Source organism: Lithobates pipiens, unplaced genomic scaffold, assembly GCF_037356315.1.
Source record: "Lithobates pipiens isolate NorthernLeopardFrog02 unplaced genomic scaffold, aLitPip1_a1.2 Scaffold_19, whole genome shotgun sequence".
NCBI classification, from domain to species: Eukaryota; Metazoa; Chordata; class Amphibia; order Anura; family Ranidae; genus Lithobates; species Lithobates pipiens.
The window spans coordinates 512,941,620-512,957,923 of record NW_027507764.1 but is presented as its reverse complement, the minus strand read 5'-3'; the positions used below and the strand labels follow the sequence as shown (position 1 = coordinate 512,957,923).

General features: G+C 43.8%; 1 protein-coding gene across 1 annotated transcript in view; it reads left to right on the top strand.

Annotated features, from left to right (window-relative positions):
- Positions 1–16,254, top strand: part of LRP12 (LDL receptor related protein 12) — a 69,796-nt gene extending 53,542 nt beyond the window's left edge. Inside the window, exons 5-7 of the mRNA XM_077493161.1 lie at positions 379–1,471; positions 5,120–5,252; positions 13,353–16,254. Coding sequence (XP_077349287.1) covers positions 379–1,471; positions 5,120–5,252; positions 13,353–14,201 — 2,075 coding nt within the window. The 3' untranslated portion in view covers positions 14,202–16,254. The remainder of the gene's footprint in view (positions 1–378; positions 1,472–5,119; positions 5,253–13,352) is intronic.
- The last annotated feature ends 50 nt before the right edge of the window (positions 16,255–16,304 follow it).

The window sequence follows — 16,304 nt, the reverse complement described above, 5'->3', positions numbered from 1 at the left end:
AGCGCTGCGATCCTGTCATACTGCTCATGCGCGAAAACGGGTAGTGCATGCTGATCACTCAGCTGCACCACATCCCGGAACAGTATGCTTGTGGGCTTCACATGTCCACAAGCAAGATGGGAGCGGCCAGGACAACAGAATATAACTTTATTTCTTTATAATAAAGTGCACATCAGTGGACGAAATTTCTAAAATAAGGGAGTGTTGGAAGTGAATGTTCTGATCTTAAATGTTTAAAAAAATAAAAATAAATGAATACATGTCGGTGGAACTCCACTTTAAGGTGAAAAACCATGAGGGTTTATAACCCCTTTAACATCTACATGCCCGTATCACTGTACAGTATTGAAATCTATATATTTTTTATTTATTTTTAAGGAAAGAAAAAATGTGAACGGAACCGGTTCCGCTGCGACAATGGAAAGTGCATTTCGGAATCATTAAAATGTAACCACATGGATGATTGTGGTGACAATTCTGATGAAAAGCTGTGTCCTAAGTTCAGTCGCCCCACTGAGGTATCCTTTCAGCCCTGTGCCGCCAGCCAGTTTCAATGTCTGTCCCGTGTCACCAAAGCCTACACCTGCCTGCCCAACTCCTTGAAATGTGACGGGAACATCGACTGCTTGGACCTGGGGGACGAGATTGACTGCGATGTGCCCACCTGCGGGCAGTCCCTGAAATACTTCTATGGGGCATTTAGCTCCCCCAACTATCCTGACTTTTATCCTCCTGGCAGCAACTGCACGTGGCTCATCGATACTGGAGACCGCCGCAAAGTTATATTGCGTTTCACAGACTTTAAACTGGATGGCACCGGCTATGGGGACTATGTGAAAATCTATGATGGGCTGGAGGAAAATTCCCGTAAACTTTTGCGAGTTTTGACTGCTTTTGATTCCCACACTCCTCTTACAGTGGTTTCTTCCTCTGGACAAATACGGGTGCATTTTTGTGCTGATAAGGTCAGTGCAGCTAGAGGATTTAATGCGACATACCAAGTTGATGGATTCTGCTTGCCCTGGGAAATTCCCTGTGGTGGGAACTGGGGCTGTTATACAGAACAGCAGCGCTGTGATGGCTACTGGCACTGCCCAAACGGAAGAGACGAGCTGAACTGCACCATGTGCCAAAAAGATGAATTCCCATGCTCCAGGAATGGTGTCTGCTACCCTCGTTCTGACCGATGCAATTACCAGAACCACTGCCCCAATGGGTCTGATGAAAAGAACTGCTTCTTTTGCCAGCCAGGGAATTTTCACTGCAAAAATAACCGCTGCGTTTTTGAGAGCTGGGTGTGTGATTCGCAGGATGATTGCGGGGATGGCAGCGATGAAGAGAATTGTCCGGTGATTGTACCCACGCGGGTGATAACTGCAGCGGTGATTGGGAGTCTTATATGCGGGCTGCTTCTAGTCATTGCACTGGGATGCACTTGTAAGCTGTACTCTCTGCGAATGTTTGAACGTAGGTATGTGAAATTGCTTTGCATCTCCTCTGATTGGCTAGCTACACATAGAGACAGTTCCAATGTTTTTGTGGTGATACCGATCGCCACCCAACAACTGCCTCCCTTGCAACCATGTGCAATGTATGTGGTTGCAGCGTGGTGGTGCTGGCTTTTCAGGGTAAACAGGTAGTGAATAGGTGACATACTGCCATCCTGCTTACTGTAAACTGCCCTCTGAAAAGTGGTCCACCGCAAATCCATTTTCAGAGTGGTGGTAAGGGCTGCTGGTAAATTGTAAACTGGGGTTGCAACAAACCCTATAACACTTATTTAAGCTTTTAGGCCCCTTTCACACCAGGGCCTGCCAGTCCGTTTTTTTTCAGGCGGACCCGTTCGGACCACCCATGGAGCGTTTCTCTATAGAGCTGCCGGCCTCTGATCCAGTCCAAAAAAAAAACAAATGGATGGGGATCGGATGACTGTCGAATGGAAACCGCCAGGCACTACATTTCCATCCGGCCGTCCCCCTAGAAAACAGCTGTCATCCGCCTGCTCAGCGAGGATCAGCAGGGAGATCCCCCAATGAACAGGCAGATCCGCTTGATGGATTCCGATCCATCTGAAAGCTGCCATATTTATATGGCTATAAGAAAACAAAAATGTTGTAGTTGGACTTCACAGCGTGACAGTATTACTACATCATTTCACTGCAGAAGGAACATAGATGTCAGCTTGTTGATTGAAGAACAAATAACAGATCTACTGGCAGGATCAACAGCTATAACGGTTACGGAGGACTCATTGCCTTGTATTCAGCCCTATGAAAAAGTTGGTGCACCCCATGCAAATTGTTCCTTTTTTTTTTTCCTAAACATATTTGAACAAGCAAACATCTTTAGGCAGTGCCTTTTTAAATAAAGGTGATCTATTTAACTAAAATATTAATAGATACAGTATCTCCCAAAAGTGAGTACACCTCTCACATTTTTTGTAAATATTTTATTATATTGTTTCATGTGATAACACTGAAGAAATGACACTTGGACCCCTTTCACACCGGAAGCGTTGTCAGGCGCATTAGCGCTAAAAATAGTGTCTGTAAAGCACCTGAAAAATGCCTCATCTGCGTTCCCAGTGTGAAAGCCCGAGTGTCACAATGGGGCGCTGCACTGGCAGGACGTTAAAGAAAAGTCCTGCAAGCAGCTTTTTTGAAGCACTTTAGGAGCTCCTAAAGTGTCCCTGCCCAATGAAATCAATGGGAGCGGGCGCTTTTAACCCTTTATTCGGCCGCTAGCAGAAGAAAGAAGCCTCCAAAAGGATGGTAAGGCGCAGCACTAGCAGCTCTTTACCACTGACGCCCCTGCGCTGGCAGTGTGAAAGGGCTCTTTGATACAATGTAAAGTAGTGAGTGTACAGCTTGAAGTTTAAATTTGCTGTCCCCTTAAAATAACTCAACACACAGCAATTAATGTCTAAACCGCTGTCAACAAAAGTGAGTACACCCCTAAGTGAAAATGTCCAAATTGGGCCCAAAGTGTCAATATTTTGTGTGGCCACCATTATTTTCCAGCACTTAACCCTCTTGGGCATGGAGTTACCAGAGCTTCACAGGCTGCCACTGGAGTCCTCTTCCACTCCTCCATGACGATATTGGAGAGCTGGTGGATGTTGGAGAACTTGCACTCCTCCACCTTCTATTTGAGGATGCCCCACAGATGCTCAATAGGGTTTAGGTCTGGAGAAATGCTTGGCCCGTCCATCACCTTTACCCTCTGCTTCTTTAGCAAGGCAGTGGTCGTCTTGTAGGTGTGTTTGGGGTTGTTATTGTGGAATACTGCTCTATCGCCCAGTCTCTTAAGGGGGGGGGGGAATCATGCTCTGCTTCAGTATGTCACAGTACATGTTGGCATTCATGGTTCCCTCAATGAACTGTAACTCCCCAGTGCCGGAAGCACTCGTGCAGCCCCAGACCATGACACTCCCACCACCATGGTTGACTGTAGGCAAGACACACTTGTCTTTGTACTTGTTTGCATAGTTTGTAAGGTTGAATAAAGACACCAGTCCATCCAGTTCAACCTGAGTGAGTGTGGGTGCGTGTCTACGATTGTCCCTATCCCAGTACATTGTATCTCATTAAGATACTCATCTATTATATTATATTTATTTAAGGTACCCTTATAGCCCCGTCAATTTTACGCAGTGCTCCACACATACATTACACACTCACATTGGTCCCTCAAGGAGCCCACAATCCAAGGTCCCCAACTTGCATTCATATACTAAGGTCAATTTTGGACAGAAGCCAATTAACCTACTCCTCACCTGGTTGCCGCCACACACGCTTGACACCATCTGAACCAAATCTGGTCATCTTCGTCTGGGACGACAGCCATGCAGACCAGTTTGATGCAGTGTGAGGCGTATGGTCTGAGCACTGACAGGCTGACCCCCCACCCCTTCAACCTCTGCAGCAATGCTGGCAGCACTCATACGTCTATTTTCCAAAGACAACCTCTGGATGTGACTCTGAGCACGTGCACTCAACTTCTGTGGTCGACCATGGCGAGGCCTGTTCTGAGTGGAACCTGTCCTGTTAAACCACTTTATGGTCTTGGCCACCATGCTGCAGCTCAATTTCAGGGTTGGCAGACTTCTTATAGCCTACGCCATCTTTATGTAGAGCAGCAATTATTTTTTTCAGATCCTCAGAGTTCTTTGCCATGAGGTTCCATGTTGAACTTCCAGTGACCAGTATGAGAGACTGAGAGCAACACCAAATTGAACACACCTGCTCCCCATTCAAACCTGAGACCTTGTAAAACGAACGAGTCACATGACATCGGGGAGGGAAAATGGCTAATTGGGCCCAATTTTGGACATTTTCACTTAGGGGTGTACTCATTTTTGTTGCCAGCGGTTTAGACATTAGTGGCTGTGTGTTGAGTTATTTTGAGGGGACAGCGAAATTACACTGTTATACAAGCTGTACACTCACTACTTTACATTGTAGCAAAGTGTAATTTCCTCAGTGTTGTCACATGAAAAGATTTAATAAAATATTTACAAAAATGTGAGGGGTGTACTCACTTTTGTGAGATACTATATAATGGTGTACTCTGGACAATGTACACCCTATGCCTCAGAAGCTGGTATTGCTCCCCTTAGAAGAAATAACTTCTTGTAGTTTTGCAAAACTGCCCTTTTTGCGTAGTAATTGCCATTTTTATTTTGCCCATGGTTGCACTTTAAAGGAAAACTTTACTTCAGCAAACCTGAACTTTAGCCACACTAGTCAAGGTCACACAAATGCCTGTTGATCCTGCCAGTGAGGTCCACCTCCAGACAGCTTCCTGTGAGGGTGTGGCATGCATGCTGCACTGCTCCCTAATGAATCCAGAGCCGAGTTGTCACTGTCATGTAGCCACTCTTATAAAAGCTGTACATGCTGGCACTACAGTGGGATGAAAAAATGTTGCAGGGACATGGCTATAAATGGTTGTGCTGTGGTGGAGGTATGTGACCCGTCACTTCCGCATTCATTTTAAGTAGTGTATCCCATGCAGAAGATCAATCTAGGAGACATTGTGCAATGTAGTTGTGTTTTATGGGTCGGACTGTATTTTGACCTTCTCTGTGCCTAAATCGTTCTTGTCTCTTTATTTTCAGATCCTTTGAGACTCAACTGTCCCGGGTAGAAGCTGATTTGCTGAGACGCGAAGCTCCTCCTTCTTATGGACAATTGATCGCTCAGGGTTTAATTCCACCCGTAGAGGACTTCCCTGTGTGTTCTCCAAACCAGGTAAATGTCTTCTGAAAACACGCACCTTTTTTAATAATTAAGGATCCATTTATTTCAGTGTAAGTGGTGGCAGAGCCTTTTGGGTGTATTATGCAGTCTGTTCTTGTTGTGAGCAGATAGCCCACAACAAGAACAGACTGCATAATACGCCCAAAACGACATGCTTTCTGAAAGCGGAGCAGTCGTTTACCTGTTACAATTTGCGTTTTAAGAAAAGCGGTGCTCAGACTATGGAGAGAAAAAGTAAATCTCTGAAGTCCGGTTTCAGTGCGTTTCTAATGACTTCCAGCGAATGCTGTATGTTAACATAAGAGGTTCGGTACGTTTATGTTGCCATAAAAAATAGGCTGTGATTTCATTGCCTCTGTTGTACGTTTTTAAAGAGTAATTTCTCCATGATGCCTATAGCTAAAGAGGTGAATGAATGAATGTTTTAAAGTGCTTTTACTGCTTGTTCAGAAAATGTAAATATTTTAATGTGCATCATCTTTGCACAGGTTAAGCATAAGGGAAGTACTGTCTCCAAAGTGATAATTTTTATTAAATTTTCAAGTCCAACTCCAGCCAGGGTTAAGGGCAGGGAGAGAGCTAAGCATTCGTGTTTGTTAGGTTTCACTCACAATGTTTGGCTAGTAATGGTATGTTGATAGGTTGCTGGTTAATTTTTAGGGTTTTACTAGGAGGTTAGGGTTGTGGGGGTGTAATAGAAGGGTTAATTCTAGGGAAACAGATTATATAAAAGATAAAGTGAGAATGGATTCCCGGAGCACCATGGATTAAAGAAGACGTTTGGAAAGCTCTCAATTTTTTTTATAGATATATATATATATATATATATAGAGATAGATAGATAAATATATATTCTGATCGATCAGCTCTTGATCTTCAGTGAGCAGAGAGTGGTGACCATCAGTCACCGATCTCTGCCCCGCCCCTCCAGCGCTCACTGGAACGCTGGGCTGTGGAGGGGACAGGAGCAGCTCACTGAGAGGCTGAGCCAGCTGCTAGTCCAGATCCCTACTGTAAAGTCAGGATCTTTCCAGAGCCTAACATCGCCGAGTGATGTCAGCTAACAGCAGATTATAGCCCACTGTCGGCTGAAAACGGGTCATCCAGAGGAGAAGTCTAGCCAGAAAAGCTTTGGCTCTACTATTTCTTCAAGCTAAAGAGACTGTGCAGCAGATGCTGATTGCTCTGTGGCTCGGTGTGATATAAACACTGGCTTGAGCTCCTTGAAAAAGGATGATTCACTGCGGTGTAATGATTTATGGAGTACTGTAAACAATGACCTTCTTCAGGACTACTTAAAACTGATATAGTTAAATATGAGAGACTACAGCTAGATCTGCTGATGGTTCCATGTGAGAGGTAGGGTGGAACATGGGTGGTTGCTGTGACACCTGCATTATATTATATATTAAACCTCTGTGTCTACATATCTGGCGTGGATTTATAGCCAATATTTGACCACAAGTTAGAATCTGTATTTTTCCACCAGCTGGTTTTTGTCACTGAACTAGAAACTGAAAGGTACTCATAACTGAACTTCAGGTTCGGTGTCTCATCACTCCCGGCATTGGGAATAGTGAAAGCTGGACATCTTTGTGGCTTATTAGGTTTCTACAAGTTAAATAGCCAGTGTAAACAAATGACAGTTCATAACTGTCTAGATTGCTGTGCATGGGACATCAGCTACTAGTACTAGATCTGCCTAAAAATGCATTTTATTGATTTTTTTTTTCTTTTTATGAGATGTAACAGAATTAATGCAGCCATGCATTTATTAATGGATTATTAAAGTGGAACTGCACTGCATCTGAGCACCATAAACCAAAAACGCTAATTTGCTTTTATTATTCAAAGCCAGTTTTCCCATCCATGTCTCCATGCTTTATTTTGCTGGGAAATCACTTTGTAAAAAAAACCCCTAGCATTTCTGGTCACGGCCACTTTGAGTAAGGGAAGATGATTCATGTAGCATTTCCTTCATGGAATCCATCTGCCCTTAGCTCAGCCATTCAGGCAGGAAGATGTCCTCAGCTGAGAAAACCCTCCTCCTCCTGAAGACTCCTAGGATATATGACATCATTTACCTAGACAAGGGACCAGAAAGTAACTGAAGAAATGAAAAAAAAAAAAAAGTTTTAAAACAAGTAAATATGATATGCTGCTAGCATTAGTAAATCGTTAGGAAAGTATAAGGATTAAAAAAGGTAAATGTTGACTGACAGATGGAAGTTCGGCTTTCAGTATGTTTTTGAATTTTACCTGGTACCAGCCTGCTGCAGTCCCTGTACAGCAGCGCTCAGACTGGGACAAGGAGATGCAGTACAAGAAGATAATCCATTGTGCAGTGCTTACAGCGAGAAAAAAAAAAAATCAGTAGAAGATCAAATAATTTTCAAGTTTGCACACTTACAAAGAAATGAAGGGTCTGGAATTTTTATCAGAGGTGTATTTTAAAAGACAGCGACAAAATATCAACCAAAAAGCCAGAAAAAACAAATGGTACAAATCTTATAAATTGAGTTGCAGTTCAGTGAGTAAAATAAGTATTTGATCTCCAAGCAAAACATGACTTGGTAGTTGGTGAAGAGAAACCTTTGTTGGCAAGCACAGTGGTAACAGGTTTCTTGTAGCTGGTTACATCACAGGAGGGAGTTTGGCCCACTCTTCTTTATAGATCTTCTCTAAAGTTCCTTTAAAGCATGTTGTACAGCACAGTGCTTGTGCTGTGTAATTTGCCCCCCCTGTATCGCCTGAAATACCTGGCTGATCCTGCCTGGTTCTGCCCTCCCCTCTGTAACCTGATCACATTATATCATGGCTGCTGAGCCCTGACACCGTGGTCAGTTTGCATGCTTCCATCATCCGCAGCTCCCCTCTGTCCTCTCCCTCCTCCCTCCCTGTCAGCTCCCCAATCCTCTCTTGATAGAATAACAGTGTAAAATCTCCCTAATCCCCACCGTTGGATAATGCTGTGTGTGTGTATGTGTGTGTATGTATATGTATATGTGTATGTGTGTGTGTATATATGTATATATATATATATATATATATATATGTATATGTATATATATATGTATATGTATATATATATATATATATATATATATATATATATATATATATATATATATATATATATATATATATATATATATATATATATATATATATATATAATTAAAAAAAAATTCTCTATAGACAGCCTGCCTCTTTCCTCCTCTTGGCTGATGTCAGCGGGAGTTCTCGGGTCCTCCCACTTTAGCTGTCAGTCTGGGAGAGGAGAGTGCCAGGCAGTCATGTGAAGAGATGCAGTGCTTATTTAAATAAAGTCCAAAAAATATATTAAGAGTTCGTAGAGAGCCAAAGTAATTCTTGTGGTGAATACCGGTATGCTGGCTAGAGAAAGCCATGACCAACACCCAATAATACTGACTCTTGCCCTAAAACGAAGGGATATGCACAGTGGGTAGTCAAATGATGGTATCAACGATCATCACAAGCAGATAGATCCACTCCACCAGGGTTATGCTGACTATACTATAGACCAGTGATGGCAAACCTTGGCACCCCAGATGTTTTGAAACTACATTTCCCATGATGCTCTTGCACTCTGCAGTATAGTTGAGCATCATGGGAAATGTAGTTCCAAAACATCTGGGGTGCCAAGGTTCGCCATCACTGCTATAGACTATATGGATGTCAATGCTCAAACTCCACCATCGATCGCCAGGAAAACCAATGAATAGACCTTACCTTCAGCAATGGTACTCTCAGGAATAAAAGAGAAGAATACTCATTGTGCAGACATCCAGTAAGCACATTTTATTGAATAAAAGAGATTACACTCACATGTTCAATGATGCAAGCCAGGCATATGAAAACGACCAGTGTTTCCAACCAACAAAATGGCTGCTGCATTCCAGTTCATGTTCGCATCACACACTCCAGCTCCTCCCTGCGTGTTTTGTCATCAAAAGGCGGCTTTAGGGATGTGGCTCAGGCATGTAATGCTGCTGTGTATAAAGGAGGCGGCTTGCATAAATTCCAGATATTGGTTGCGTTCCAGGAAACCAGAAACACAACCACAGGCCACTCACACTTAATAACGGCTTGAATGTATGCAGAATAACTGCATAATGATTAATAAAAAACATCAAAACTAGTTGATAAAAACTGCTGTAGAGCCAAACCAATTAGTTCCAATGCAAGGGAATGAACCTGGAAAGCAGCGCCATCTTGTGGTTAAAAAATATTACTACATCAAATAAAAATCCTAAAAACGAGCACAATTATTAAACACAGAAAAATGAATCAGCATGCTTAAACAGATCTATTAACCTGCCTAAAATATAAGCACTTCTTGCATTGAACCTAAAGGGTAATATTTATCTCGTATTCGGAGCATAAACATTTTCACTACATAAACTATAATTAATAAAAGAACTGATGTCCCAATCGATGTTCATTTCGAATGGGGCATAAGTTGTGGCCTAATCCATCTGATTTACAATCTGGAGACCTCCCTGACAACATTACTTCCCCTCCAGTGGCCAGTAAAGTTGTCAATCCCCAGAAAGGTGGTGCCCTCAGGATTACAGCCATGTCACAAAGCATAATGCTTGGACAGGCTGTGCTTGGGGGGGGGGAAACCCCTCTTTATATTGGTTACATGTTTGCCCAATCATGTCTGCAACATACGCACAGTGCGTCCTATGTATTGGAGCCAACACGGACATCAAATGATGTATACAACATTCTTGGTTGAACATGTAATGGAAGGTTTGATGGGAAATATTTCTTGGGTGGAGGTGGACTGAAATGACTCGGTCCTCCTACATTTTTGAACATTTATTTTGCAAATTGGACATTTCCTACAAGGAAAGAACCCCCCCCTATAAACTACCTGGGGTTTATTCGAAAGATTTGGCCCCAAGACTCTATTCCTTTGAAAAATGTATGTGTCATGTGAGAACCGATCGGTGCTATGGAGTACGGTACACATCGTTTTTTTTTTTTTTTTTAGCTGACACACTGGGGAACATGGCATTATGTAACGGGGAATTGGAGAGACTTTACAAGTGGCTTTACAACCACTTTAAGGTTTCTTGGCTGTCACTGGGCAACTTAAAGTTTTCTCCCTCCTCCTTTTCTATAGAATTAAGGCCTGACTAGGCCACTACATGACCTTAATGTGCTTCTTCTGGAGCCACCCCTTTGTTGCCTTGGCTGTATGTTTTTTTTTATTTTTATTTTTTTTTTTTTTTTTGGGTCCATTGTCCTGCTGGAAGACCCATCCACGACCCACCTTCAGTGTTCTGGCTCCACGATTTGGCAATTCATGGGCCCCGTCCATTGGCCCCTCAATGCGACACAGTCGGCTTGTACATTTAGCAGAGACACAGCCCCAAACCATCATGTTTCCACCTCTGTGCTTGACTTTAGGGATGGTGTTCTTGGGGTCAAAGTCAGTTTTTCTTCCTCTAAACACAGTGAGTTGAATTAATGCCAAAGAGCTCAATTTTGATCTCATCTGACCACGGCACTTCCTCCCAATCTTTCTCTGAATCATTTTAGATGTTCATTGGCAAACTTCAAACGGGCCTGTACATGTGCCTTCTTGAGAAGGGGGACCTTGCGGGAGCTGCAAAATTTCAATCCATGGCGGCGTATTGTGTTACCAATGGTTTGTCTGGTGACTGTGGTCCCAACTGCCTTGGGTTTGTTCACTAGCTCCTACCCATTTAGTTCTGTGCTGCTCCCTTTTCTCATGATCATCCTTACCCCATGAGGTGAAATCTTACATGGAGCTCCAGACCGGGGGATTGGTTGTTTTGCATTTCTTCCATTTGCAAATAATTGCTCCAGTTGTCTCCTTCTCAAGCTCTCCCTTCAGGTCTGGTATGGATATTAAGGGGAACCCCACGTCAGATTGAAAGCACAAAAAAAATGACGTGGGGTTCCCCCAAATATCTTTTAAGGGGAACTCCACGCCAAATAAAAAAAAAATGGTGTGGAGTTCCCCCCCCCCCCCCAAAAAAAATCCATACCAGACCCTTTATTCAAGCACGCAACCTGGCAGGCAGCAGGAGAAGAGGGGGGGGCGCTCTCGCCCCCCCCCAACCGTACCAGGCCACGTGCCCTCAACATTGGGAGGATGCTTTGGGGTCCCCCCCAAAGCACCTTGTCCCCATGTTGATGACAAGGGCCTCATCCCCACAACCCTGGCCGGTGGTTGTGGGGGTCTGTGGGCGGGGGGCTTATCAGAATCTGGAAGCCCCCTTTAACAAGGGGACCCCCAGATCCCGCTTACCTCCCCCCCCTCGTTTGAAATCCCTACCATTTCACAGAGAAAGTATAAAAAAAAAAATTAAACACACACCATTGCAAAAGTCCTTTATTAAAAATAAGAGAGATTCCAGTGGTGGTAATCCACTCTTGCTATCCACCGATGGATGATCTCTCCCTCCAGCACAGCGCATCCATCCTCTGTCTCCTCTGAATCCCGGCAGCCTGACACTTCTTAACTGAGGAGGGCAGGGCCACCCGTCACCTGACCCCGCCCCCTCTGACGCAAGGGGAAACCCGGGCTTCCCCAGTGACGTGCGGGTGACCCCCCCCCTCTTTGATGTAACTGACCCTGCCCTCCTCAGTTAAGAAGGGTTTTTCTTTTTCTTTTTTTTTTTTTTTTTTTTTTTTTTTTTTTTTTTTCTTTTTTTTTTTTATATCAATGACTGTTCTCTGTATTACGGGGAGCCGACAATTCATTATAGTCAGGAGTGCTTTTAAATGACTTTTTTTCCTGCAGAAATTACACTTTGTGCAAGGACAGTTCTAAGCATGGGAAACATGCGCCCCTTAACAGGCATACTATAGACACCCCCCAGGTATGAAATTTAAAGGATTATTACACTTTTATTTGTTTCACTTTAAGCATTAATAAAATCACTTCTCCCGAAAAAACTGCAGTTTTTTTTAAAACTTTTTTTTGCATTGATACATGTCCCCTGGGGCAGGACCCAGGTCCCCAAACACTTTTTATGGCAATAACTTGCATATAAGCCTTTAAAATTAGCACTTTAGATTTCTCCGATAGACTTTTACAGGGTGTTCCACGGCTTTTCAAAATTTGCCGTGCACACCCCTAATCGTTCGCTGTTCAGTAAACGGGCAGTATTCGAGACTAACTCGAAGCTCACCCCTACCTATAACAATTCTAGACACTTAAATTCTTTAAGTGGGGAAACTTACAAAATCTGCAGGGGATCAAATAACATTTTTCCCCCCACTGTATGTGCTAACGCCCTACATGGCAATAGAAGGAGAGCAGAGATGAGTTCAATGGTCCCTTGCATTTCCTTTTGCTGTCCACTTGCAGTCTGGGGTGTACCAAGACCTGTAAATCTTAAGAGAAGTATGGAAATATTTCTTTTTTATCATGCTTACCTAGGTGGATCCAGCATCGGTCCGATGTTGCCTGTCCCTCGCTGGGCTCTAAGGCTGAAAACCGTGCGATCAAACACTGCCGATCTTTTGGTTCACAGCACTTCCTTAGCAGAGAGCCGATGATGGTCCGTCACCACTGTCTGCTCTGCCCCCCCCCCCCCAACTACCCTTCCCCCCCCCCACGTGCAATCTCACTGGAGTGCTGGGCTGTGGAGGGGGTTGGAGTGGCCACCTTAGACTCTCAGCGGCTCACTGTGCCGGTCCATGCATATGGGAGATTCTTGACCACATGGTCACAATCTTTCCCCAGGCTGGAGTGGCTCTGTGATGACAGCTGACAGCGGGCTTCAACTGAAAATGGGTGAAAGAAGTGCAGAATGAACTGCACTCATGCGATCCACAGCCAAATGAGCTTTGGCTGTACTTTTTCCTTTAAGTGTTGGCTTGACAGAAATTACACATTTTTTGGTAGGCAAAACATCTGTTTGTATTTTTATCAGTGTGTTTAGCTGTTCGGAGTTCAGCTTTAAATTATGATGTTTAGATTCGCTTTATTATGTGTGTGTGTGTTTTTTTTTTTTTTTTTTTGTTTTTTTTTTTTTGTTTTTTTTCTTACGGCTTTACTATTTTCCATTCTCTTTTTCACAGGCTTCTGTTTTGGAAAATTTAAGACTAGCAGTCCGATCTCAGCTGGGCTTCACATCAATCAGACTCCCAATCACAAGACGATCCAGCAACATCTGGAACAGAATTTACAATTTTGTGCGGTCACGCAGCCCAGGATCCCTTGCTTTGGCTTCAGCCGACGGAGAGAGTTCTTCAAGCCGTGGCAGCAGCAGAGATGATCGGGGTGGTACGCACAGAGGACTCTTCTCTGTGGAGTCTGAGGACAATGATGGAGACCATGACAGAAGGGATGCACAAGGAGCAGTCGGTGGTGTGGCTGCTCCATTGCCTCAGAAAACACCACCTGCTTCTGCCGTAGAGGCTTCAGTGAATGGAGGTGGAAGCTCCACGACTCCTTCCTCCAGCAGCAGCAGCTCAGCAGATAGACGGCAGAACACGAGTGTGCCAGAACCAACGGTCGTCAGTCCAGCTCGCCAGCAACTCAGCAGTGCACTTAGCCGAATGACTCAAGGTTTACGTTGGGTACGAATTACTCTTGGGAGGTCAAGCTCTGCAGGCCAGAACCAAAGCCCCCTGAGGCAGCTGGACAGCAGCAGCGTTGGACGGGATGACGACGACGATGTAGAGATGTTAATCCCTTCCTTAGACTTTGATCTTAATGACTGCACTAGACCTTTACTTGATCTTGCTTCTGAGCAGGGGCAAGGACTTGCACAGCACAGCCCAACACCTCAAGGAGCCAGGCCCTGCAGCCGCGATGGCCCTTGTGAGTGCTGCGGAATTGTGCACACCGCTCAGATTCCAGATACCTGCTTGGAAGCCGTGCTGAAGAACGAAGCAAGCGATGATGAGGCATTGCTTCTCTGCTAGGCAGCGTGCGCACACAGCATCGGTCGATGTATGTTCGGAGCAATATCTAGTCACTGTTTTGTACTTCACAGAAACAAATGAGGGCCTGGTAAGTTCAGGCGACAGTGAGCGACCCCAGGCACGAGTTCTGCTTCATGGCAATTCTGGTTATTACAGTGAAATGTTTTGTCCGCAGACATATAGGTGGATGGTCCGTGAGTTCTTGGCACGGTGTACAGTTCGTATATATTGTATGCTACAGAATGATTGGTTGTGTTAAGTGGGCTCATCAACTGCAAACGGTGCAAGCAAGTATTTTATTTTCATCTATTTCCTGGAAGCTGGTAACTGCAGCACCTTGTGCTGTAATGAGATCTTTAGTGAGGATGAAGGAATCGATTCATTTTGTTTGTTTTTTTATTTTCATTTTTTTTTTTTTTTTTTTCCTCAGACAAATATTTACTTCTCCCGAATATGCACGTTGATTTTTCCAATCTGCAGAGAATAGCATAGTATATGAAACCCAGTTACCAAAATATGATTTGCAAGAATAACCAAAACTTGCCAGTACAATAAGTATTAAATGGGCCACAGCGTTGCACCTATCAGTGTCTGCAGCAGTGCATTATGGGCACCTAGCAGTGTCTGCATGCACCTTTTGATGCCGCATACACACGGTCGGACTTTCCGACGGGAAATGGATGTGAGATTGTTGTCAGAAAGTCCAACCATGTGTATGCTCCATCGGACATTTGCTGTCGGAATTTCCAGCCACAAATATTTGAGAGCAGGTTCTCAAATTTTCCGCCAACTTCACTCGTTGTCGGAAAGTCCGATTATGTGGACTACACAAGTCTGTCACACAAAAGCTCACGCATGCTGGAATCGAGCAGAAGGCGCCACACTGGCTTTTGAACTTCCTTTTTCTCGACTCGTCGTACGTCTTGTACGTCACCGCGTTCTTACGTTTGTAATTTCCGACAACATTTGTGTGACCGTGTGTATGCAAGACAAGTTTGAGCCAAAAGCCTTCGGAAAAAAATCCACGGTTTTGTTGTCGGAAATTCCAATCGTGTGTACGCGGCAGCACATTATGGGCACCTAGCAGTGTCTGCTGACACCTTTAGAGTCGATGGTGGTCTGACTACAGGCTACTGTAATGTGCCTACTTGGGCACTTTACCATAGTATCAATACCCTGCACCCTCTTGTGCACTCTGGCCAATAAACTCACCTATTTTTACTTCTAGGTCAATAGCAATAGGCAATTCTCAACACTATCTGTAAGTGCTGAAAATGTCTTATGACGATATCCAGGGAAGCGGCTGCAGAGGTCACTTATGATTTCATGTACACGACTGTATATTTGTACACATGATCTTGCTGGCAACAATATCTGCATATAAAGCTTCCTGAACTGCGTCTGAACTGATATGGACATGCACCCCCTATATGTCTGTGTGAGCTGAGGTGTGTACTGGCTACACATGTCCTGAATGAATCATTCAGAGCTAACATGTAAACAATAGTATGCAATCCGCAGCAGCACCCATTGATTATACATTATTCCTATGTCGCTCTGTGCGATTCACATGCAGTTCTGTGCGGTGCGATTTCAGACCATTTATTTTTAAATAGGCAGCAATTGCACCACACCACACCAAAAGTATTGCTTGCGCTACTTTTGGAAACTTCTGTACCATGCGATCCGGTGTGGGCAAATGCACTGCATTTGCAGCCTGTGTTTGGGGTGCCGTTTACTTAATATTGACACAAAACAGGGTTGCACCGATACCTATACCTAAAAAAAAATAAAAAAAAATGCCCTTTTCATGAGGTGCAGTGCGATTTGATCCCATACAAAATAAATGGGCTCAAATTGCACTGCAAAGAATCGCATGTGATTTGAACAGGAATGTGGGGCGACTTCTGCCCGAATCGCATGTAGTTTCCTGCACCGCTCTTGTGTGAACCCAGGCTTGTCATGTAGATTATAGCCTGGGTAGAGCTAGGCAATTTTCTAAAAAAAAAAATCAAAAAAATAAATCTATAATTTAAAAAAAAAAATAACTCGATTCAGGATTCAAATCGAGGTGTGTGTGTGTGGTTTTTTTTTTTTTTTTTT